This window comes from Podarcis raffonei, chromosome 3 (assembly GCF_027172205.1).
Source record: "Podarcis raffonei isolate rPodRaf1 chromosome 3, rPodRaf1.pri, whole genome shotgun sequence".
Lineage (NCBI taxonomy): Eukaryota > Metazoa > Chordata > Lepidosauria > Squamata > Lacertidae > Podarcis > Podarcis raffonei.
The window spans coordinates 83,998,128-84,024,950 of NC_070604.1; the positions used below are offsets into that span (position 1 = coordinate 83,998,128).

Here is a 26,823-nt window from a genome sequence, read left to right on the forward strand (position 1 = left end):
TGATGGCCAGGCAGGCTGTGATACTTCTATGCTAATGTAGCAAGTGAATGGGCCAGGCACATGGAATGTTCATTAACGGCAAGGCTTTACCTGTAGCTCATGCCCTGTATCAGGTCTGAAAAGCCCCAGTGAATGCTCAGAGAGAGCCAGATAACTCTCCGGATTCTGGCTCACAAAATTAGGAAAGCATTGGGCTACTAGTTAACTACTGAGATTTACTGCTAAATAAATAACATTACCTGTTATGCATTACTTTCTGCTGGGATTCCTAACCTATGACCCTCCAAATGTTTTTAAAATTCCAGCTCTCATCAGCTTCAGCTAGCATGCTCAGTTGTCAGGGATGATGAGACTTATAGTCCAGCAACATCTGGAGGGGCACAGTTTAGCTATACCTGACCCATTAGCTCCCAAAATATCAATAATAAACAATAAGTATCAACAAAACTACTATAAATGTTCAGAGTCTGTGCATCTCAGTATTAGATTAATTAAATAGTAGTTTAAACTTAATTAAATATGGGACAGATGGTAAGAACAAAAACAAATCAGTTTAAAACAATAAAACCATTTGAATGAAGTATTTAAGAAAGATACGAAACGAGGGTTTGGGAAACAAATATCACAATTGGAGAGATCTGTTGGAATGTAATGTTAAAGTGCTTTCTAAAATGTAAAAGATATTATTGGATTAGGAGACAAAGGATGAGCAAGTAAAATCTTCAATGATACATTGGGCAATAGATATTGATACAAACCCAGATTTAGATGTACGTAATGCTAAACTAAACCATGGCTTAGGGCTGTAGCAGCAGGATCAAGGGAGAGCAAAGCTGCCACAATTTTTGCTGTGAGAGCCCACATGCTTGCTCGTTCATGCTTAGCCAGGATTTGACTTAGCATTAAGGGTGAACAGGCCTATAATCTCTAGACTTTTTTATGTTTTCTGCCATCTCTCTTTATATTGTTACATTTCATATCTTTGAGTTCATTTTGAACAAAAAAAATCAAAGGGACACATGCTATTTTAATTACTCTTTGAGATGCTGTGTAATTATAACATGTAAACCAAGTAAACATTAACATACTTTTCCTAAGTACCAGGCAGGTATTCTAGTGAAGCATCTTTTGTTTGCTTGATATAAAAAACACATCAAAGATCACAAACAAAATGATATGATAGAATAATAACTCTCATTGTAAGAATTATGTTACAAAAAGCACCACTGCTGAAATAATGTTTACTATACAAATAACAACTCAAACTAATAAATGTATAGTATGCTACTGGGCTATAGATCTAAGAACAGTGAAGTTATGCCTTTAAAAGGCAAACTCAATTAAGGATTATTATTTTATTCTTTCTTTCTTTCTTTTCCTGAAATTTCTGTTCATGCTATGTACCGCTCTTTAATGAATGTTGCTGTGCAAATATGTGTTTAAAAATCAGTATCCTTTAGGGGTTCTATATCCAAAGTCATAAAGTTATAAATATAACAGAGGTTCTTTATTTAAATTTAGATCTACTGGCTTCTGGCCAGATACAGCCCACTCACATTCCCTTCCATCCTATGCCTACTCATTGCCCCCACCCACTGGTTACCAGTGGAAAAAGTGTGCTTCACCGGCAGCCTTGAAGTAACGGCTCCTGAAGCATCCTCAACAATCTTTTCATATAGAAGAGCCAGAGATGGGGAAGCAAGCTGAGTACCTCATAGTGGTGGTTCCTGAAACTTCACACATACACACACACCTCTGGGTCAGAGGGAAATCCATGCTCCAAATAATGATAAAGAGAATGAAGTGAGCATACTTTGTAGGAGACCTAGGTGCTTTGCAATTCTAGATTTTTCTCCTAGTGTTTTCTGGCAGAGAAGGAAACACTGTGAGGGGAAGAGTAGATGAGGGCAAAGTAGGGCTTGATTTCTGGTCTCAAGTTTACCTGTAATTATGTTTTCTGATCTAGTAAGCAATCCTGAAAGTCTCCCAAGTTTGTATGGACTGGCTGCTGCTGTTCAGTGATGGTATCAATGCAGCCAGGCTGGAGCAGGAGATGGCAATGTGATCCAATCCTTGTGGGAAGGGTGGATATGATCTTAGGAGAAGGAGTGATGGTGGTGATCTTGAGAAAAAGAATGAGGGATGGTGATGATTTTGAAAGAAATTGTGTGGGAGGTTCTAGCTTGGTTCTGGCCCTCTCCAGCACTAGCATGCAGCTCTGAACAAATTACCCAAGAGGGAATGTGGGCTTTCACCCAGTGGTGGTGGTACCCGTTTTGAAAAGACAAAAGAAGTTGTCTGACGGTAATTACAGTATTATGATGACTATTTGGGCTGGCAGTGTAGCATCAGGTAAAATGAAATTCACCCTGCAGAATTGGAAGGACTGTAGCTAAGTGGTAGAGCATCTGTTTTGCATACAAAAGGTCCCTCCTTCAATCCTCAGGTAGGGACTCCTGCCTGAAACTCTGGCGAGTCACTGCCAGTCAGTGTAGACCGTAATGAGCTAGATGGACCAGTGGTCTGACTTGGTATGAGGTAACTTCCTATAGTGTTACAGAATAAAACACATTATTTATGTGGAATTTAGCAGCTACTAATTATCATAGCCGCAAAAGCAGATTTAAGATAGGTTAGGTAGGACATTTAGGCAACAGATATCCCACGAGTGTGCTACATGGCTTAGTGAAGGAAAAAGAACTTCCTGCTGATAATCTTCTGAATTAAATACAAAAGTGTCATCCAGGGTTCATAGCAATCAAAAGACGCTGCAATCACCTTTAGAAATTGTCTGCAAAGAAATGTCTGCAATTGTTTTGTTTTCCTAATGTGTTCTGACTTCTAAAACGGTTGGAGTAAGATGATCTTGCTCTTAACAGACCTTAATCGCCTTTTAAAAACATTCTCTGAGTTCCAGTAACTTTCCAGATGTAGTGCAGTTTCTGTTAATTAATCCAATAGTGTACCATCAAATATTTTCTGTTTCTGTTCATTGCACTGAAATAACTCCCTTCAGTGTCAGTACAGATAGCTAAACCCTAAGAAACCCCAGGCATATATGAAAGCCAGGATAGTCCAGTGGACAGACAGAATTGCCAGACAACATAGGTATGTAACTCCTGACCCAGAGATGCTTGGACTGCTTTGATCCACCTACAGTTCCTAAGCTCCAGGTACATCTGGGGTTTGCTTGAGCAGAAAGGGGCACAGGCAGCAGTGTAGTGTAGAAGTTGTAAGAAGGTGCACTGATGTTTCACTGCAAACATTGACTCTTCTGAAATCATTAAGATTATGCATTATGAGGCATTCTAAATTGATAGGCTGTGAGACAAAGGACTATTTGTCACACCCCAATACCCATAACATTTAGCTATATATCAGCTACCTTTCTGTTAACCAAGTGAATAGGGGTTGTGGTTTGTTGTTAATGTAATCAGAGTGATAGACTGCATGATTTGCATGCAGAAAATGCTAGGTTCAATACTAGTCTGAAATCTAGAGAGCCATTGCCAGTCGGTGTAAGTGCCAAGTTAGACCAATGGTCTGACTCCATACAGAATCTTAGGACTCAGCTATACAGCTGCAAATAAAACGTTTTAAGTGCAATATACAATGTGACAATAGATGGCAATGGTGAGCCTAATGGAAAATTCAGCGTATTTTTAAAAACACTTTTAAAAAAGCATTTTCAGAATGTTTTTAATATATGAGTAGATTCCACCTTAGTGTCTTCAAAGTGCTAGGTATACATTATCACAGTAGTACTTGCAACAACTCTGTGAGATCGATCCATGTTATTTTTATTCTTTATTGCCAGTAAAGAAGCTAAGGCTGAAAGAGTGTGTTGCTAGCCCAAAGCCACCTTGAATTGGAGACGTCTGTGTCACTACACATTCTGTGGTTTAATGTTGTTTAATGTCCATGTACCCTTTTTAAACCGTAAATAGCAGTCATTGAATCCCCCAATTAGGATTGGACCACAACAGGGAGGGAGAGCTTAATGCTTCCCCTGGGTCAGAGTCACAACAAATTTTCATTAAGAGGGAATTTCCTGTTGGGCTAAGTGGGAGCTGCCTTCCCAATGTAAATAAATTCAAAAGGGCATTTTTTTTTGTCAGGGCTACAGTGCAGGCACAGGAAAAGGCTCCTCCCTCACTTCCTGATTGGGGGCCCTGGTGCTGCTATTTGCAATTGTAAACGTATACATGCAACATTAAAGCAGGTGTTTCATGTTGCATCTAATTTGGCCTGAAGCCGCTGTGGTATGTTAGACAATATTTAAAAATTCTTAGGCAATTTATCCATGAGATGAATCGGTAAAATAATTCATTTTCATGTGCCACTCTTGAATATGAATGTTTCCAGGATAATTGATAAAAAATAAAATAAAAATTAAGGTAGTTAATTATCAACCAATAATTAGCAATATGTTTCAACAGAGCCTTTTTCCTGGCATAAGTGAGTATTTGTAGTACATAAAGGTAGAATGGGTTTTGGCATATAAATTGGGCTCAGATAAAAGGGCAGGAGTGCTGCCAAATGATTCTGTGCAATGTGGGGGCTTGCCATGACATTTGATCCAATGAAGGAAATTTATCCAAAATTTATATCTGTGAAACCAGCATAGTCATGAGCATTTTTCAAAAAATACATTTTTATTGAAATAAAATGTAAAATGAACACCAACAGTCATATTTCATTGAACAAAACAAAACATGGGCTGGGTGTTCACCAGCAAACTCTGGTAGCAGAACTAAAACAAGAGAGTTAAATATCACCCTACGGCCTCACAGTAAAGAGGCTGTATATAGAACTTTTTTTTCCCTGCACCCTGAATGTCTTCTGACTTTTTGAAAAGGCCTAGCCCAGGTGTGATGAAGCTGAGGCTAAGTTCAAAATAAGTGGCTCTTTCCTTGATAGATGGATGGAGTAGCTGGAGTACACCAGTAGTTCTTCTGTCACTATCATTCTTTTTTATAATTGTAGATGTAGAACATGCCCTATAATATGCAGCTGCCATCCAGAAAAAAAATACCTTCCAAGCTTAAGTCCCTCCTGAAAAGCGTTCCTGAATGTTAGGGGACCCTCCAGAAGAAAATAGGATGTATCATGGAGGACTACAGTAGGTGAAGGTAGGATTAGCAAAAATCATGTTCCCCAGCTTTCACAAGTAGGAGCAATTTCAGCTGAGGCACTTTCAGCCTGGTATATATTAAGTAAACCGTGAAACATTTCAGAAACAAAAATCCAGATTTATTTTTTTTACCAAGGAGTAGATAATCATATATCTGAGAATTTCATGAGTTAAGTCACTATGCTTTTTATAGCCAAGCACCTTCATGAAAAGTTATTTTGTTGTTGTTGTTGCTATTTTCAGAAGTGAAGCCAGCTTGTATATTTAATAGTGTGGAATATTATGATGGAGATATGTTTCGAATGGATGCCTGCCGGTTTTGTCGATGCCAAGGTGGTGTGTCTATTTGTTTCTCGGCACAGTGTGGTGAGCTACATTGTGACAGATACTATGTACCAGAAGGAGAATGCTGTCCAGTATGTGAAGGTAATTATTATTATTATTATTATTATTATTATTATTATTATTATTATTATTATTATTATTGCTCTGGTGCTATTTGAATTTGATTTAAAAGTACAGTCGACTCACAACTTGGATGCATTTAACTTCAGCAATGACAGCTTTACATGTTTGGTGGCCAGCCAACTGCGATTGCACAAATTAAATGCATGCAAGGGGAAGAGTTTGAAAGCTCCCAGGCTTGCTTACTGAGCACTGGGAAGGTCTCATGAGATCTCACAGGACCATCTGAGATCTTGTGAAACCTCTAGAGCCCAGTAAGCAAACCAGAGAGTTTAAAACTCCACTTTACACCGGGGGAAAGGCCCACTCAGCACACTGGCTTCAGGAAGGTTGGGATGGTCACACGGGTGTGGTTCTGGGCTTGTTTTAGCTATACATGATTTCAGCTTTACATGTAGTCCCTGGAAGCTAACCCCTGCACAAGTTGTAAGTCGTCATAGATTTTAGTATTATTTAATGTGTTGAAGCGATAGCTCATAATTCCTGGCAAAAGAACCTTGAAATTGGGACGGCTGCTCAGGATGCTATTCACTTCCTTGATACCCCAAGAGTTTTATAAATAATCTGAATTATCTCTAGTGCTTATATATCTTCTGCAAATGTAGTATTTCTGTCAGTTTTCCTTATTAAAAGAGAGTCCAATTCATAAAGTTCTGTAAAAATATAATTCACTGTTGATAACATTTGGGAAAGATAATTTACATTTTTGACACTTTTAAAGCTGTGCACCCTTGCTGTTGTAATGAATATCAATGTGGTCTTGTAATAAATTATTTTTAATCCTGTGTTGATATTCTCTCAGAATGTTCAAAATGCTATATTATCAATAAAACATATGTATTAAACACCACAAATAAATTGAACCATTTTGATGTGGTTTGGGGTTGTTTTTTTAGATTCCATTTCTCCCGTTAGTAACCCTGCTGGGTGTTACGCTAATGGCCAGATTCAAGCACACGGTGACCGCTGGAGGGAAGATGACTGCACTTTCTGCCAATGTATCAATGGAGAATCTCACTGTGTTGCCACAGCCTGTGGACAGAGCTGCTTGAATCCCGTAAAAGTGCCTGGGGAATGCTGTCCAATGTGTGAAGGTAAGGCATGGAGAATGCAAAATACCATTTTAAGAATTGGCATAAAAACTTTTCTAGTGTTAATTTTCGAGGTGGTGCTAGAGTTACTGTTAATATTCAGAGGAACTACTGTAGTATGTGACCTCAGCCAGGCACAGATTATATAGTGAACATCAGAGCAACTAGGTGCCGACTTTCCTGAGGGCATATGAAGCCTTCCCATTTCCCACACTCTGCATAGGAGGAAGAAGAAACACATCTTTATTGGTCAGAAATTTTCACTGCTTCATCATATTTGCTGGTAGTTTTGTTGCCCACCAATGTTTTGTGCTCTGTTCTAGATGCAGATTCAGGTCCCCATCCCTACTGCTTTGCAGTCAGCCATTGAAATTCAGCTGGTTTCCGATGAGGGTACATTGCCTCCCTTGCCCTGACAAGGGGGGCATGTTTGTTTTTCCTTCTGTTATGCACCCCTCTTCTGAATACCATCAGATCAGGTTTGACTATGTGATAATAGTAGTGAAAGCAAACAAAGCCCTCCCATTGCCCTCACTCTGAATTGGAGAGAGAGAGAGAGGAGAGATACATTTCTGTTGCCCAGGTAACTGGGTGATTCTTTCTGTAATTCTTCCCAAGCTTTCCTGGCAGCTTTGCACACTTTCTTGCAGGAATACAAATGCCATGAAAAGGGGCTGTATTTCATAGTGGGGGACGGTGAACATTTTCATGAATGTACTTCCCATTGCAACTTAGTAGTTGTTTGAGTACTGTTGATTAGGAGTGAAAAAATGAGAAGTCGCCAAGTATCTGAAGATGTTCCATTTTCTGAAACATTGGAAAGTATTTCTCTCAAAAAACAAGTCCTGTTTCCTGTTCAGTACTATCATCACTAATATTATTAGCTTTGGATCATAGATCTAAGGGATTTGCAACAAGACTTCAAAACAACATTGTTTCTGAAAGAAATGAATTTTATTTCAGGCTCCCCACTATAAAATACATTTAAAAAATGTAGGCTTCTGAAAATAAGAACATGAGAACCAAAAAAATGCTCCCCCCCCCGAATTTTTAGGTTTTTTGTGGTTTTAGATACTTTCAGAGCACTAGCTCTGCAGCTGTTCAGAATTCTAAGAGGCCAAATTTGTGATAGGTTAGCAACAAGCCACACTCATGATTGACTTTCCTTTTTTGATGCCCACGGTGACATTGATTTCACAGAGAGCCAGGCCTTTGGCTAGATACCTCAGGTGAAATTTATTTATATATTTATTTTGGAACCTGGATTCCATGGTGAAGAGCACTCTCACTTGTGGCAGTTTGTCATGATCTTTCAAATGATCAGTCTTGGGACCTTTTTCTGAAAAAGGACACACAATGCTTGAACCATACATAGCTATGGGAGTCCAGTGGTTTAGACATTGTTTTGGGAAAATATTCCTGAACTGATATGCATCTTGTGAAGTTGGTGAATCTGTGTTGCCCTTCATATAAAAAGCTGAGAAGGTGGAGATATGTTGAAAAAAGAGAAAAGAGAAATGAATGCAACTCTGTTCCAGGCTTGTCCATACTCATGTCTGCTCTGTTGGGAGAGTTTTCATGTTTCTTCCTTTGCCTCTATTGTTGCTGTAGAATATCACCTCCTTTGTGAATTCTTTGCTTTTATTTCTTCTGTAAAGTTTTAATTAAAGGACCAAACCAAGCAATGCAGCCTTAAAACGACTTTGTTGTTTCTGCATTAGGAATTTGGGCACCAGGAAGGAAATTCTCTAGCACTGAACTTGGAACTGGTATTTTTCATGTAATGAACTCGGGGAAAAGAAAAGCTGTCTGGAATGCTAGCTATGAGGATGGAAAACATTTAGTCACCCTTGGAATGATATGAATGTTTTTCCAGGAAGCTTAAGTAAACGCATATTATGCAGCTCAGGAGGCAGCATTTAACTTTTTTTGGAAGACAATGTTCCACAAAGAACATGGAAGTTTAAAAAGTTAATTAAGGAACAGGTTTGTCAGGGGCAAAACAGACTGCTATGTTTGATTAATCAGTTAACCTTGCAGCTGCACACTTTTGTGCACTTGAGCATATCTTTATAACATTTTAATAAACTATAATATAGCCATTTTAATGAATCATTTGCCTCTGTGGCTTAGATAGAAAGATGCCGGGCATAAGAGGAGAGAAGCTTCCACATACATATAAGGAAGGCCCCAAACTTTTGCTTATTTCCTATCTCCTCCCTGATCACACCCTTGTTGTTCTGAAGGCTCCTCAAGCTTCCAGGGGTTGTTCAGGGGCAGTGGGGGAAAGGAATTGAGCTAGGAAGGAAGATGTAAGGAAGCTCCATTCTATGAGCAGAACACTGTGTGTGGGAGTTAAGATCCAAGAAATTGAACTAACTTTCTATTGCCTGCTCTGTCATATGAATTTAACACAAGGGGTCCACAATAAGTCCAGCTCCTTTGAGGACCATAACACTTAAAGATTTTTGGTTTATATTGATGGACTATCATGTTCTGGAATGGGGTGGCCATTCTACCCTTCCTATCTTTTGGCAGACAGCATGAGTAGATCTTAGAAATTGTTCACCTAAGTTCAGTGGTACCTCAAGTTACAAACGGCTCAGGTTACAAAGGCTTCAGGTTACAAACTCCGCTAACCTGGAAGAGTTACCTCGAGTTGAGAACTTTGCTCCAGGATGAGAACAGAAATTGTGTGCCATGGCACAGCAGCAGCAAGAGGCCCCATTAGCGAAAGCATGCCTCTAGTTAAGAACAGTTTCAGGTTAAGAACGGACCTCTGGAACAAATTAAGTTCATAACTAGAGGTACCGCTGTATTGTCTGCTAAATCTTTTCCTGCATGTTTTGTTTTTTTATTTTTACAATTCATTGCCAAATCTGAATTCTTTTGGATATTCATGAATGTTTTATAATGCAAAGCATATATGCCGATCATTTAGCAATTTCAAAATTTTTATAGACTACCAAAACCTTATTGATCCTCAGTGCCCTAATAAGCAAATATTGGGCACTGTAGGCAGGTAAAAATTAATTAACCAAGCAGTCCTTATTATAGAAGACAGAGTATATTGAATTATTAGATTGTTTTAACTAAAGTCTATGGTAAGGAGAGTAGAAGTTTTTGAAAAGCCACTAATTAGAGGTGCCACCTTCTTAATGCCATCTCTCTCACTGTGACAGAACGTGATCTAGATGATGGGGAGAAATTATCTGAGGTAATTCTAATATGCACCTTGCATTTTGAAACTTTTAAACACTTTCTTCTAAACTTGAAAGGAGAGGACTCATAAATGGAAAGTACTCAGCAGAGAAATTATTTAGTAGTTGTAGGTAATACAGCTCATGTTCATAAAGAAAATGAAAACATGTATTTACATTGTGTTTCATGATCTAAAGAATCTGAATACAGAAGGCATTTAAAGAGAAGTTGAGTATTTTCTAGTGGTTAGCTGTCCCAACTCTTCTCCCACTCATGACACCTCAGTAACTGACATCCTTCAATAAGGCTCTTTCTACTGCTGCCTTCATTTTTCTGTAAGTACTTAGTATACACAGGGACCTACAAAATAAAGTTGCCAGGTCACTAGTGTAGTTCTTGTAGGACCAGCGGAGAAAAGCCTCCTGTGTTCTCTGCGATTTTGTGATCAAAAAGTAAGAGGGTTGAGTTGGTTTTTAAGGGCAGGGTTCCACATCTTCTGACCAAGAGATTGCAATACAGTAATGTGAAACCTAGACATTGCAGGCAATAATAATGTAGCATGTTGTGTTGTTGTTACCAAATATTTTGTAACTATTTGGAGACCTTGCACAATTTCAGCTATAATGACATCATGAATTTGGTGTTCTATAGACAGACAGTTATACCAGGGAAACACTGAAAATAGAGCTGAAACTTTAATTGAGCATTCTTTTAATTCTTCATGAACTAAAAAATAAAATTGCCCAGTGGTTACAGACATATATGCAGCTGGGTTGGTGGATTCACTTGTTAAAATGGCATCACATTGGGTGTTTATTCTGACAAGTAAACCTGTCAACATTATTTAGCTAGTTCAGCATTAAACTTTAGCCTGTCAATGTTATTTTCTCGATAGACTTTCTGAATGCTGGTGTATATAGTTTGTTAAATACCACAGTGTTATTCCACAGAAATTCCTATGAATTAATGGCTGTCTGTTGCAATTACATTTATCTTTAAATATAATTGTAATCAGTAATATCAACAGCAGCCTTCTTTACCATTTCCATCCCTTTTTAAAAAAATCTTTCTACAGTTTAGAGTCACATCTAAAATATACAGAGACGGAATGTTATTTTCCCATCCATTGTCTCCTCATCTGTGCACTCAGTCTTTCTTCTGCAGTTTGTCAAGGGCAGCAATGAAAGGCTAACCTAGGTCACATGACCATGTGTGCTTTTTCAAGCTTAACTGTTTGTCTATTCAAATAGCTAGAAGCCTGGCAGTAGCTGAACTAGCTTTATTTGTTGAGTCTTGTTCAGTGAAGTGAAAAGAGCTGATTTCCCCCTCCTTTTTTGTAACTGCATTTTTTGGGGGGGAGGGAGGGGACTGAAATTATTTCTTTTGTCCTCTTTTGCAGCTTATTGAAACTCAGGCATCCATATAAAATTACTCTATCTTGGGGTTTACCTTTGTGGATAGGAAAAGTTAGTTATTGATAAGCTTGTTCTGAGAAAAAAAATTGATGTATAGAATTGGAATCTGTATGGGAGTAGCTGCAGTATATATATAAAAAAACAATCCACATATGAATAACTACCAGCAGTTGTTTCTGCCAGGCATTACAGAAGTTCTAACACATTATTCAAGAAAAAACAGCTATCCTTCAGGAATATGCTAAACATAAACAATTGTCGTTTTCAAGGGTTGAAAGATGTAATTGAGAATAACAGCACAGCAATGTAAATGTATAAATAAAATATTTAAAATTTATTTTCAGGTCTCTTCTCAGCATCCAACAAAGACTGAAATAAATATTTCGATATTTCATGAACACCATGTTAAAATTTCAATAGGCTTTTAACACAAGGGCATAATAAGAGCCTGTTGGGTCAGGCCAATGGCTGCATCCTGTTCTCACTGTGGCCACCCATGCTTGTGGGAAACCCACAAGAACACTCCTTTGGGTACAGCATAGCCATCATGACTAGTAGTCATTTATAGCTTTATCTGACATGAATTTGTTTAATTCTCTTTTCAAGCCATCCATGTTGGTGGTTCTAACTGTGTGCTGCATGAAGAAGTATGTTTTTAGTTGTCCAACATTCCGTTCCATCGGATGTTCATGAATTCTAGTGTTATGATCAAGCAGGCTCTTCTTATATCCTTTTGGAAAAGGATATCCATTCTCTAGCTGCATGGCATGAATAATTTTATGAATAATAAAACCTTTGTCTTAGGTAAATACTAAGCTATGCATATTCTGGTAGGATTGTTCGTCAAGTTTTCTGAAGGATTTCCTTATCAAACATTGTGATTTTTCACTGAGACGCACATATTGGACATGTGGCATAGCACCTGCTAGTTAAGAAGTGCATTGACCCCCCAAGGCCCTGTTAATAATTTGATTTTTTTTCCTACCTAAAGTTTCAAAACTTCATTCAGATGTACAGGGAGCTGTTTTGCTAGCATCTAGCTTTTTCTAACATGTATTATAATCCAATTTTGCAATAATTTGTTTACATAAATGAAGGTTTTAAAAATGTTAGCTCTTCTCAGCTTAACATTATATCTGAAATCACAAATACAAAATAATGATTTAGCACACTTGATCATGGCTGTCTGGACTATACATTTTCTTTGTGGAGTCAGTCTACTTATGTTGTGCCTAACAAAATGAAATTTCAAACTCATTTAAAATCTATTGGGACTACTGTGACATTAGAAATAACATATTTGTACCATTTCAGTGGTTTTCTTTTACAATAATTGCACAGTGCACAGCAAAACATGAGAGCCTTTCTGAGTGATAATGGTTTCACTAATAACTGCCTTTGCTGGCTTCACTTTGTTATGCCTCTGTGGTAGATCTAATAGAATTCTCAAGCTCATCTAAATTGCTTGCAGCATTTATCAGTTCAATGAACCAAATCTGTTTTGGCACTGGCATTGGTCTTTGCAGAATCTGAGGATTCCAAATACCAATAACTTATATTTTTGTTTTGTTCTTTAAATATTGCTATGAGTGCCGGCGTGGTTGCTCGAGAGCAAACAGGCAAGACTCCCCATTGGTCTTTTCAACGCTTTATTATCTGTCCAAAACGTTCACAATGCAGATCGACTCTTTTCCATGTCTGCTCAGTCGCTAGCAGAATCTGGGAGTGGGCGGTCCTTAAACTTTCCCCAGCAGAGTGGTCTCTTGACCCCCTTCCTACGCCTCCCCTCTCTGCGCGTAAACCGACTGCGCAGGGAGGGCGTGGGCAAAGGGGGACCTGCCTCCCCGCTTTGTTCATGCTCGGTGCTATGGCTCTCCCTTGCATCCTCCAAGCCCTGCATCCCTTCCCCACTGGAGGCGTGGCTTCCCTCCTCCGCAGAGGAAGTGCTGCTTCTCACGATCTTTGGAGGCTCCCTGTAACCCAACTGCCCTTCCGCCTCTCGCCTTTGAGCTGATGGCAGTTCCCTGACAAATATGTAAGGCGTTCTGAATTTCTCTCGGAAATCATCTGTTTTCTTATTACTGACAAATCCTGGGCAGCATTTTTTTCATTGCATTCATAGGAAATTATGCACATAGAATGTATGAATTTAATGGTGTTAAGAAAAGGCCAGTTTGAGACCTCAGTCACGTGCGTTTTAAAGAACATGGTGAAATGTGTATACATATGTCTTTCAAACTTGACAAAGCATATCTGTATTGTGTGTTCACATAGTGTATTTTATGTATTCACAAAAATAGTGAGAAATGGCCACTAAAATATCTTGCAAATACTATGCAATATAAAATATGTACATTTCTGTGTCTGATGGTCTGGAAATTTATCATATGAACTAGAAAACTCATTTGAAATTAAGAATAATGGTCTGGTTCCAATGAACTTCTGTATGTGTAGAGTATTTGTGGTGGCAAAACAAGACTGCATTTCCTTGCCTACTAGGCAACCTTAGCACACCATACATCCATCTATGAATGCAACATTTGTGTATGTACTGTCTAGTGTGCATACTCTTCAATGTAATTAACAAGCCACAGAAAGTTGAGATACAGACATGTGGTTCAAATTTATGGATGTTGAGTTTTATCTTTGTATGCTTTAAGTAAACATTGGATCCAACACATTAAGTTCCAGTTATCCTTTAAAGGAGTTGAGCAAGCTGTGATTGCCACAAGCTCATTTGCATAATATGTGAAATTAATTATTTTGTTTAAGTTTACTGGTGAGACGGGTCTTAGCTTTGGGATATGTTTGGTTGCAGGCTGAAACTACGAGTCACTGAACAAATATGGTAGGCTCTCCACTGCAGACAATGGTTTTAGTCCCTAGCCATACCATGTGTGTTGCACAAAGCAACAGTTAGCACCTTGAGCAAAATTATGGCAAAGATAAAGTCAGATCCTGTTAGCGGCAGGAACTGGGGGAGGCAGAGCAATTGTAACAAATCTCAGTTTCAGATTTCAAAGCAGATAGCTAATGGGATCTGAGCAATTAAATGTGGTTCTGCTACAAATGTAGTCAAGTTTTTCTAGTTGGCTAGAGCCGACAATGTCCAAATTTTAACACATTTGAATAAGCATTTCCATTAATGACTCTTAGATCTTAGCATGTGCATATTTTAAAATAAATTATTCCTTTCTTTCCATTAGAGCCAACATACATCACAATAGGTCCACCCACGTGTTATCCTCTGGTGAATTGCACATTAACTGAGATGGATTGTATTTATGACTTCAGAGTAGACCAAAATGGTTGTCACATCTGCCAGTGCAAAACTAGTAAGTATACAGTTGATGCTGAATTGTGATTCTGAAGAGCCTATGTTGACCAAAATCATTTTCAAAACATTCTTAGCAACTTTGCATTCTTTTTTCCGTCTTCAATACTATCTCATGCACAATATACCATGTTCTCTTTTCCAAAAATATATATAAATAAATAAACTTATGGTGGGAGAATACCCTTTTGAAAAATCTATGCAACAGAAATAAATTTCCATATATATATATTTGATTTTAATTTTGTCAGTCATATTTTTGGACCCTGCAGATAAAGGTCAGTATGGCTCTATAAACAGTTTGGGAGCATTTGAATGGTCATCCACCATTTTTTAAAAGGTGTTTGTGATCCTGATTTACTGATGTAAAACAGTTCAGTTAGCATTGCTGTGCCCATGAAAATGGGGAGAGGGGAGAGAGCGCTATTCACACATTACATATAGCTAGCTACCTGTTCATCCCAAGGGAGTCAACAGCACTCTCCCCTATTGCAATTTCCAGCAACTGGTATTCAGAAGGATATTCCCTCCAGCCATAGAGGAAGAACAGCCATTGATAGCCCTGTCCCTCATGAATGTCTGGGTTTACTAGACTCTTGATTAACTCCTCTCAAGCAGGCTTTCTTCTGAGATGGTTTTGGGATGAGGGAAGATAAATTCCACCTTAGACCTGAATGTGTGAAGCCACAAACTGACACCCAGTGGTCTCCATACACAAGCAGAAGTCAACTCACACAATGCTGGATTTCAGACATGTGCTCTAAGGAGTGTTTATTGGTGAGATTGCAAATTTGATGTTCGGGGTCAAGTCCTAATAAAGAGAACTGAGGGGAGTGGTTAACAGGGAAGCATTATGTGGTTGTTTTAGTTGGACATATTTAAAGAAAGTTTAACATTGAGTTCTAGTGCATCATGGGAACTAAGGGGATGTGCCAAAGACTTCATGGAAGAGGTCAGTTTTGAGAGGATTTTGAAGGAAGTACGACAATGATTGTATTAGCCGTAAGCTGTAACTTTATCAGCAGTGCCTTTTCAAGGAGTTAAGAATGATCAATGAGAGCTGATTTGTGATAGTACTTATGCAGATTGAAATAAACAAAAGCTAAAAACATAGACAGATCTATAGCTATAATTATAGACAAGTTTAAATATAATTGCACTTAGGAATTTAGTCCTGCATTTTCCTCCTTTCCAACCCTGAGAGTGCTTTTGACAAACTGTCATTTAGAGGCTTCAGACTACAGGGAATGCAATTTGCTGTTCTTTTTGATTGCCCCTCTCTTCTGTCTGGTCAGTCCAGGGGATGGTGAACCATTTCTCACTGGTGGACTAGATCCTTATCCATATCCAATTTCACAGATGTCCCTATGACATCAGGAGATGCTGCACTTTAAAGCCCTGAGTGTTCTGAATGTAATGCACAGCTGGGCAGTGTTGCAAACAGTCCTGTGCTACTCTTTGAATTTCAGAAAACCAGCTAGTTTTTAGAGTTTTGAAGAGGAATGTAGGGAAGTTTATGAAAGAGGTTTTAAATAGTCCTGCACTGTTCTTTAAACTTCCAGAGGTTTAAAGGTTTTAAGCACCAGCCGTTCAAGGAGCAGCACAGGGTTGTTTACAGAAGGGAAACTGCTTGCAACTTCTGGCGCAGGGCATGCTCCCACTGCCGCCTTCTTCTTCTTCTTCTTCTTCTTCTTCTTCTTCTTCTTCTTTGGCGATCACTCGTAGCCAAGTAAGATTGTCTTCCATAAACACGGTTTTAACAATGAGTCTGTAAATGACTGTGGAGGCCAATTCTAGATCCACATGTCCTTCTACAGTGGGGACATTGGTTTCCGGGTGGGAGTCAATCACGGTGTGGATTTGCCAAGCGTGCCTTCCTCTTAGCACGTTTCTGCCTTGCGTTCTGAGTTTGAGTGTCTTCAAAGCCCATGACACCTTTGGTAAAGGCTGTTCAGTCCCACTGCCAATCAGCTGATGAATGAGGGGAATGGCCTCATGGGACAGATTGGAACCCACAGTGGGTTCAGTGTGACCTCCATGCTATCCACTCCTGCTCTTAAGAGTTTGCCAAAAACCAGGGAGATTTTCTTCTTCTTGAGCAATCCTGTTTTCCCCATCCTTAGTATCCCTGCTTCTCTGGGGCCCCCCAGACCCAGAAATTCTACTTCTCATCCACTTGCCTGGCACCATGACTAGTTGTCCTGTTGTTTTGTTTTATTTTGTTTGTACTTAAAAACAGTGATGATAAAAGGCAAGAAAGCACAGGCTAGCAATTTTTTCTTTGTTAAGTTGCTATTCGAACTACACTTTGCTTATGGTAGCTGAATACTTAATCTGCGATTCTCAAAAAACCTTTAGAAATAAATATATACAAGCTGGGGGAGGAAATATTCATTAGCATTTCTACCATATAATGCAATTTTTTTAAACAACTAAGAATGGTTAGCAAAATGTACTGTGATGTATATCAGTTCTAACATTATAGAGTTGATCTAGTTGAACATGATCTGCATTTTTACCTCCACCAAATGAAAAATCAGTCCTGAGTGTGGAGCTCCCTACTTTTGGTTTCTCCCTACTTTTGGTTTCAGTAGGGTTTGTTGTCCCTGCTGCCACCAGTAAATGGGAATTAATGCATCAGTTGGGCCCCAAGAGACATGGACAATGAAGGAACTTCTGCAGTGACCCGCAACACCTATGCCATGTTTGTCTTCCTGCAAGTGCAAGTTGGTTCCCTTGCTAGAAGTGAGGAGAAGCATTATATGTAAAGGATGTGTACACTTGTGAAGAGATCTGTGACTTGGAACATGGAAAACAGATTGAGAGTTTATGGGTAAAAATTGTAGGAGAGGGAAACAATAGTGACCTTAATGGGAGCATCTGCTGTAGAGCTCCAAGGCACACTGAAGACTTGGGTGTGCCTTGATAGAGCAGATTACCAAGCATTCAGAAACGAGAGATATACAAATCATGGGAGATTTCAATTACCCCAATATCTGTTGGAATGCAAACTTTGCCAAGAATGTAAAGCCCAACAAATTTCTCAGTTGCCTTGCTGACAATTTCATTTCCCAGAAGGTGGAAGAAGTAACAACGGGGTCATCTCTCTTGGACATGATCCTCACCAACAGGAAGGAACTGATCGAAGTACATGGGAACCTTGGGAGGAAGTGATCGTGTTCTCTTGGGTTTCATTATACAGAGGCAAGGGAAAGCTGAATGTAGTTGGACATGCACTCTGGACTTTAAGACTGCTGATTTCAGAAAGCTTAAGAAACTACTGGGTGAGATCCCATGGTCAGAAATACTCAAAGAAAAGGGGAGTTCAAGGTGAATGGGAGTTTCTTATTGAAGGTGAAATATTGAAGGCACAAATGCAGGCATTTCCAACAAGAAAAAATGGTGAGAGGCACCTAAAGAAACCAGTGTGGCTGTAAGGATGAGCTGAGATGTTAAGAAGGGCATGTATAAGAAATGGAATAAAGGAGAAATCACAAAGGAGTATGCACAAGTAGCCAACTTACAAGAGAGGTTAAAAATAATAAAAACTGTTTCTTCGGACATGTTCAAAGCAAGAGAAAGAACAAACAACTGGTAGGTCCTCTGTGTGGAGAATATGGATAAGTGCTATTGGGTGACAGAGAGAAGATGGAACTACTCAACACCTACTTTGCCTCTGTCGTCATGCAAAAGGAAAACAGTGCCCCACCTGGTGATAACAGAATAAATGATACAAGGAAGGAGGTGCAGACCAAGGTAGGAAAAGAGAGTGATGAGGGAACATGTAGCTGCTTTAAATGAATTCAGATCTCCAGGGCCTGGTGAGCTGCACCCAGGGATACTCAAAAGGAGCTTGTGGGTGTAATCTCAGAGCCTTTTGTCTATAATCATTGAGAATTGTTGGAGAACTGGTGAGGTCCCTGTGGTTTGGATATGAATTTGTGAAAGGTTATTCTTGTGGAGAAGGTGATAAAATGTTGGCTGGGCGAGGTAACTGTTAGGTGGATTTGTAGCTGGTTGACTGACCAAACCTAAAGACTACTAATGGTTCCCTGTCACCCTGTAAAAAAGTGACAAGTAGAGTGCCGCAGGCTTCTGTCCTGAGCCCGTTGTTGTTCAACATTTTTATACACAATTTGTACTAGGCTGCATCAACATAACAATTGTGTCCAAGTCAAGGGAAGTAACAGTACTGCTATATTCTGCCTTGGTCAGACCACTTCGGGAGTCCTGTGTCCAGTTCTGGATGCCACAATGTAAGAATGCTAGCTGGAACCTGTGCAGAGGACACCCAGGGTGATCAGGTGCCTGGAAACCAAGCCTTATGAGGCGAGGCACAATTGAAGGAGTTGGGTATGTTTAGCCTTGTAAAGAGGAGACAGAGAGGAAATATCATAGCCATCTTCAGATATCTTAAGGGCTGTCACATGGAAGATGGAACAAGCTTGTTTTCTCCTTCTCTGGAGGCTGGGACCTGAACCAATAGTTTCAAGTTACAAGAAAGTAGATTCTGACTAAACATCAGGAAGAACTTTGTAACAGCAAGAGCTGTTCAACAGTGGAATAGTCTCCCTTGGAAGGTGGTGGATTCTCCTTCCTTGGAGGTTTTTAAGCAAAGGTTGAATGGCTACCTGTCATGTATTCTTTCATTGAGATTTCTGCATTGCAAGGTCCCTTCCAACTCCATAATTCTATGATGATTCTGTGATTCACCTTATGGTTGTGAACATATAGTAAACAAGGTACACTTAAGGATATAATCTGGTTTTCTATACATGTTCACAGCTTATCTTTTAAAATCACATGTGGTTATTGCTGTAGCTACTCATTACTATTTTGTACAACACAAGTTGTGACCATCATTTTCTGTGTTACCAATATTTTCATACAAACCATAGTTTGAAAATTCTAAAAACTAACATATCTGTGAACTTGCAGTGTTCTCGTGTTTCTTCTGTACATTTGAATGGACTATCAGGTTGTCACCTTTCACAAATTCATATGCAATGGGGTTTGGGATCTTAAGTTCCCAAAGAGGAGGGGTTGTTTCAATTTTTGATAGGCCTTCTGAGGTAGTAGTAGGCGGCACTTTGCTGAGAGCACAAACTGAAGATAACATAATCAGGTTGTTGCAAAACCTTGCCTGTTTGCTTGCTTGTTTGCTTGCTTGTTTATATTGCACACTCTGAGAAGTTTAGAATGGTTTACATGGAGTTTCCAGGTTATCTCCCTTAACAATCAATTATTAGGCTAAGACCTACTGAGCTTTAACAGTGTAGCAGCAGCATATGCCTGTTCCCTCTGAACTGAGTTTGTACCTACTATTTTTTCTGTCCCCAAGTAACATGGTACAACATACAAGTTGGGCTTCCCTTTTACATGTGTGGTAAAAGGGAAGGAAATGGGAATAAGAAAAGCAGCATCTCTTGTTGGGTGAGTTTTAAGAACAAGTAGCTCAAAGTTCTGCTTGCTTTCATAAATATTATCCAATAAGTGGGTTGCTATTTGTATTCATCAGCTTTTAGTCAAGTTGTATTAGTTTCCACTAAGTGTGGGGTTCTCTTTCTTTACTGTTTTGCCTGGCCATCTTTTGAAAAAGAATAGGAAAGATCAAGAAGAAAGGAGGGGAGATAGAATGTGGTAAAAGGATTTAACCAGAAGAAAGTCAAATAAAAAATGAGGCAAAATAGAAAAAATAGCTTACTTAATTTATACCTGGCCTTTCGGCCTAGGATGAAAGATCCAATTCAGGCCTAAAGCAATGGAGAAGCTATGCAGTCCTAAAGCAGTTGGCATAAAATATAATGGGGTAGATCGGGTGCTGATTTTACCATTCCTCTTCTCCCCCAGGCAAGCCTGTGAAAAACTGCTTCTGCAGGTTGGAGGGTCCTACTGAATAGTGTGAGCTGTTCACTTGCAGAAGTTGCCTCTGCCCAATCTGGGGGATTCCCTTTAACTTCCCATGCTGCGGCCCACTTCTTCAGCCACAGCCCCCCCGCCTTTTGAACAGGCTTTTCAGTGAGTTGCCAGGGAAAGGAGGGGACAGGAAAGTAATTATTTATTTATATTAAATATTTATAAATATGACTTATATTATACTAAATTATAATATATTTTTAAGAGTCGCCTTCTGTAGACTTTTCTTTGGATCCAACCCAGTAACAATAAACTATGCAAATATAAAACACTGTAGTTTTAAAACCGGCAAAAACTATGTAATGCATCAGAAGTCAGTTAACAAAGTGCCCTCTATAATAAAAGTACCCATCTAAAAAGAGGAAGGGGATACCTCATATATTTTTCTCAGAAAAAGTAGCACCATTTGGGGAAAACAATTCTGACCAAGAACTTACTTGATTCAGCAGATGCTGTCCAAAACATGAGGAGAATTGAGTATGTTTCTCTCAGATCATTGACTTATTTTTTTATATATAAGTGCTCCAGAAATACACTAGGAATATGGCAGTACAGTTGCAACCAACAAAAAACACAGGAGATTGTTCTTACATTCCTAAATCTCATTGCTGAGTTTTGAATGACTTTTCCTTGTCTTGCCTGAGCACTTGAAAAGACCCATTCCATTTCCTCCAGGCTAGGTGGAACGTGAAACTTTTTTCCATCACTTTCTTGGTTTCCAAAAGCAATGGAGGCCACTAGCTGCCTGTGGAGTTGAAGGAAGCCTCCTCTTTCTCTTGGGTCCCAAGCTTCAATAGACAGTCTTTGAAGTAAGTGGTCCAGGATTTTCATTGTGTATGAAGAATCTGTGTGCAGGCACAAATGGCTAATCCCACATTATGTATTTGATAAAAATATTTTTTATTACCACACATCCAAATTACCAAGAGCAATTTGGGAAGGAGATTTTGCCTCTGCTGTAATGCGTAATAATGCTGTATTATGAATATATGTGAATATATACTAACTTGCAAGATATACATCCACACATAGTTATAAGCTGTATTTGGAAGAAGTGGTCTGAAGGATCTTAATTTGACTTTAATGTTATTGGAACACAATTTGCCATTAATGTTGTTGGAAGTTTTGCATGTCAGGTGTTGCATAGTACTTTGGAAAAGCCACACTGTTTTCTTTGTGACATCTGTATTACAGTGGTACCTCGGGTTACATACGCTTCAGGTTACAAACTCTGCTAACCCAGAAATAGTGCTTCAGGTTAAGAACTTTGCTTCAGGATGAGAACAGAAATTGTGCTCCAGCGGTGCAGCAGCAGCAGGAGGCCCCATTAGCTAAAGTGGTGCTTTAGGTTAAGAACAGTTTCAGGTTAAGTATGGACCTCCGGAACGAATTAAGTACTTAACCCGAGGTACCACTGTAATGGATTATATATCATACATGCTGTTACTGTGCTTACTTTTCAAGATACTTATCGTATTTTTGATGCAATATATCCTTGGCCTTATGTCCATCACCATATCTTATGGCAATGAATTCAATAAGTTTATGTATCTTCTTAAAAAAAAGGATTAGAAAAATCATCAATCAATGACTATAATGATAGTTTAAAATGGCATTTTCATTTTCAGATGTCTTGTACCTCTGATTACCATACTCTGGAAAAAGAGGGTTGTTAACTCAGTGGCATCTGACTGGTGCTGGATTATCACTGATCTCATTCAGAAAATTAGTTCTTCTATTCAGGAGATCAGAGTGTATCCTTACTGTACTCTACTGTATTAGATTTAACAACATTGACGTTTAGAATCCTTTTGAACTATGCAGTTACTACCCTATTAAGAAAGTTTCTCAGTATTTTATTTTGTTGTGATGGTTTGATCCATTGCTTCATCCATTCTCAGGTACATCCCATTTTTATTATCCGTTCATTTTCACCTCTTGACTTCCTTTTCTGTTGCCTTTGCCTTGCATTTCCTTATATTGTGGATCGCTCCTTTATGCCTTACAGTGCAATACTGTTTACTCAAAAGTAAGACCTCTTGTATTCAGTAGGACTTGCTCCAAGGTAGTGGATTGCAACCTTAGTAGCTGTAAAATATTTGTGTATCATTTTAGTTACTATTAAAAAGTAAGGTAAAAGTAGAAGTTTTCAGTAGTACATATTAGTCACTCAAAACTGTTTGCATCTATTTGCTTGTACATATCATGTGAGCTCCCCCTAGTGGTTGAAGGAATATCTGTTCAATTTGAAGAAGCTTTTTTGTATCTAATTCTCTGGCGTGGGTATGAGTGTGTTCAACCTTTTGGGTCTGTCTAGTTTCTTTTCAGTAAAGTCCCTCTCCTTGGTGGTTAATCTGAGTTCTTGTTTCTCCTTTGGTCTAGCCACCTACCACTTTTTCTTTCCCTCAACATTTTTCTTGTTTATTTGCACAGACTTGGTATAGTCTAAAGACAAGTCTATGCATTTGGCCAAGAAAATAGAAGATCACTATCCTTTTCATTGGTTTTACCACCCATACCAACTGCCTCAGTCCTTTTGTCCATTCAGAGGAAAATATGTCTGGTCCTCTCACCCCTTCTGGGATAGGCAACAACTCCAAGTAGAGGGCAACAGGAATTCCAGAGCATGTTCTCTTCCTCCTCTAAGTTCAGATACAAAAAAAATCAGTTCTGACACAACCCTGCCACCAGTGGGAGGTCATATTCTAAAGTACTGAGATGGTCCATAACATTGGGCTGCTGGGTGCTGCAAAGTTCTACAGCTGGAATTCGCTTCCATGCCTCCTCACAAGTTTTTTCCATCTCTGGTCTCTTAAGGATCCCCGAAAGAGGGGCAGCATTCTCATTAAATGCTCCTGCACCGTACTGCAGCCACTTGGGCTAACCCCAATGCATGTATCAAGCACTATACATTGTGAACCGCCTGGAAATCTTTTGATGAAGGGTGGTATATAAATCTAATAAATAAAATAAGGTGGACTTCTTTGCTGCAGCTGAGACAGCTTTGGGGAAGTGTGTCCTACAACATGCTGTCCCTAACAGGTAGCCAGCCCTTTATTAATGTCCAACCCTACATGGGTCAGCTTGGGTATGTCCCACATGATGTCATGATACACAAGAGAAAAGATACCATTGGTACTTACCTGTGAAGCTTCTTTTTCATACATATAATATGATACCAGGACATCACCCTATTGTGGTTATACTGGCTGCCTAACTCCTTCTGTTAAAATTTCTGAAACTTGCCAGTTTTTCCCACATTCCAGTTTTCTCTAGGCAGGGACTGTTGCATGTTTGCCTTTTTGTGTTTGCTGTTTGCTTCTTGCTTCTTGTATACATGGCTTATCTGCGTACAATTGGCTGTATGTACAACAAAGCACCAGAAGCCTCTTCAAATTGAGCAGCAATTTCTGCCTTCAACCACTTGGTGGAGCTCACATCCCACCTAATTTCATGATATGCATGAAAAATAACACTTCACAGGTAAGTACTAATGGTCTCACTTATTAGTATTATTCTGAATCCTGTGGATATATTCTAGACAAAAATATGATGATTTTATGTAAATTTCAACAGCAAGTGGTTTGAAAATCTGTAAATGAGAGACTTCTTTGGTGTGAGGATTCTATAGCCCTTTTAGAATTGCAAGGCTCTGATGCCTAATTCTGAATGCATTACATGAAACTCCTGCTATTTTAACCATTAACATAATTAGTTTAATTGGTGTATATGTAGGCAAGTTCCCTACTTGCAGTCTAGGGAAGCCATTTCTATGTAGTTTAGGGGAAAACCCATGTACCCAAAGCTTTTATTTGGTGGTCTTTTGCAACAGATTCCAGTTCTGAGGAGGCAGCATGATTTTTAAACTGCAGTTTGCAATTTATGTGTGGAAGCTGCAGTAGAGAAGATATGGGGGGGGGACTCTTAACTGAATAGAGAGGTCCGTTATGATTAAATGTTGTCTTTGGACTACAACTACTGTCTTCATCTGTTGCTTCCAGAAAAGGCAAATTCATTTTGCAACTAGTTCTGTTGGCTCCCTCCTGTGCTTTCTTAAACATTTGCCTAACTAGTAGTCTACACAGATGTGAACTGCATCAAAATGAAATGTTCTTGCTCATGATTCCAGTCAGGCTGCCATGACCTATTCCAAGATACCATACTCTGTGAGGTGTGTTGCAGGGGTGGGGGGAGAGTATTCTTCATGTGCCTGCATTTCTGATACGAATAACTATTAGCGGTTTTTGCTAAGTTTCATGTGTTCTTCACAGGAGAAGAGCTGTGTACTGACCTCATGTCAGATTGTTCCTTGGATTGTGCCTTTGGCTTCCAGACCGATGTCCACAACTGTAAGACCTGCCAGTGCCGCCCACGACCTAAAAAATGCAAACCCATAGTATGTGACAAGTACTGTCCATTTGGATACTTGTACGTATTCTTACTTTTAAAACATACTTATCACAATCCATAAACAAATAATACTGTGTAAAGCCCACTAACATTGTTCTATGTATAATAGGAAAACATGTAGCATGCAGAGTATGTAATAGACTCAGAAGTACATATCAACATGGATAACTTTGAATGTATATACATTTACAAATGCTTTTGATTACCTAGAAATGGCAAAAAAATGATACTATAAAATGAGAAGATTAGAACTTGAGAAGTATTTTCTCTTCCACCTCCTGTGGTCAGCTGAAATTGATGTGTGGATTACTGAACAGTTGTTTGAGGAGCACTACTGAAGTGCCATCAGAAGAAATAGTTCATGTGAATTCAGCCAAAAGAAAAACTTCTGCCAAATTCTGCTTAGTAAAGTACCCCTAATACCCCTCTTAATGATAGTTGATCTTCACTGAGCACTTTTATCTCATCCATCAGCCTAGGGGTGTGTATGTCCACCTGTTTTGACTATGCTCACCCATGGCACGTGGCCCCTGGACATTTGCCCATGACCGAATGTCATGCTGTGACTGAAAAAGAGTCTAAAGAGTTTTATAATATTCCAGCCTTGATGGGTCATGGATTATTATGGCCAGATCCTCTCTCCCCAAGATGGGACCTAGCTGAGCACTTACAAGCTACCAAATCTCATCCTTAAGGAAAAGTGTGACTCCAACCAATTTGTGATCCCAATTTGTACTGCCTGAGCAGATAAGCAGGATTCTTGGAACTGTGATGCCAAACACCTGAGTGCTTGGCCCTTGCCTTTAAGACAGCCAGAGGCGATTACATAAAGATAACGGTCAGTGCCTCCTTAGACTGATGGAGACTATAGCTCCACAATCTACAACAAGGCTGTTGTAAAACTTTGTTGAATAAACTATTTCTAAGTCACAACATTTTGGACAACTTACAGACAGTCTCCCATAATCTCTTTGGAGGCAAGGTGCTTGGTGCATGTCGTCGCAGCTCAATTCAAGGGATTCCTGGATGTTAGAAATTATCTAAATTAATTCAGTCCAGCCTCAAGTTCAGTTTCAGGATGGAGAGAAGTCATTATCACCTTGTTTGATATACTGATGAGGAACTGGCCGTGGGGGGGGGGGGTAGGCTGTTGGTTCTGCTGGACTTCTCTTCAGCTTTCACTACCATCACCATTATAAGTTTCCAGGTTGCCTGGTTGGGATAGGACTTGGATGCACTTTGCTGCAGTGGCTCCTGGTCCTTCCCAGAGGGACAAACCAAAAGGAACTACTGTGGAACTACTTTTAGTTGCTTCGCTGCTGGTCTGTCATGTTTCCACATGCTTCCCATCTTGTTCCCGCGTGAAACACTGGGAGAGGTCATCCAGTGATTTGGAGTGCTGTGTCGTCAATAAATAGATGAGACCCACCTCTAGTTCTCTTTTCCATTTGTGTCTAGAGAAGCTGGTGAAATTTAACCATTGGGTCAGACTCTGTCCTGGTGCCCCATCTGGTGGATAAGATGATGTGTGCACTTGAACTTTTGAATAAAGACTGATGCATCTTGCATATTCCTACATAAAATGAGTTTCTTAGTTTCTTCTTCTGAACTCAGAAAGAAGATAAGACAAGGCCACAGCCAAAATCTTACTAAAATTGTAATAGTTTAGACAAGAATTACTTTTTCTCTGTTCTGAGGTAGCCTGGATAGCTCAGTTGGTTAGAGCGTGGTGCTAATGATGCCAAGGTTGCAGCTTTGATCCCCATATGGGGTAGCTGCATATTCCTGCATTAAAGGGGATTGGGACTAGATGGTCCTCAGGGTCCCTCCCAACTCTACGATTCTATGAACAGGAGT

The 26,823-nt window shown here is 39.3% G+C and overlaps 1 protein-coding gene across 4 annotated transcripts in view; it reads left to right on the forward strand.

Annotated features, from left to right (window-relative positions):
- CRIM1 (cysteine rich transmembrane BMP regulator 1) overlaps nt 1-26,823 on the forward strand; it is a 128,850-nt gene that overhangs the window by 84,807 nt on the left and 17,220 nt on the right. For all 4 annotated transcript variants that reach the window (XM_053382772.1, XM_053382774.1, XM_053382773.1 and 1 more), the window contains 4 exons: nt 5,378-5,560; nt 6,496-6,693; nt 14,513-14,641; nt 24,828-24,984. In XM_053382772.1, the coding sequence (XP_053238747.1) occupies nt 5,378-5,560; nt 6,496-6,693; nt 14,513-14,641; nt 24,828-24,984 (667 nt within the window). The remainder of the gene's footprint in view (nt 1-5,377; nt 5,561-6,495; nt 6,694-14,512; nt 14,642-24,827; nt 24,985-26,823) is intronic.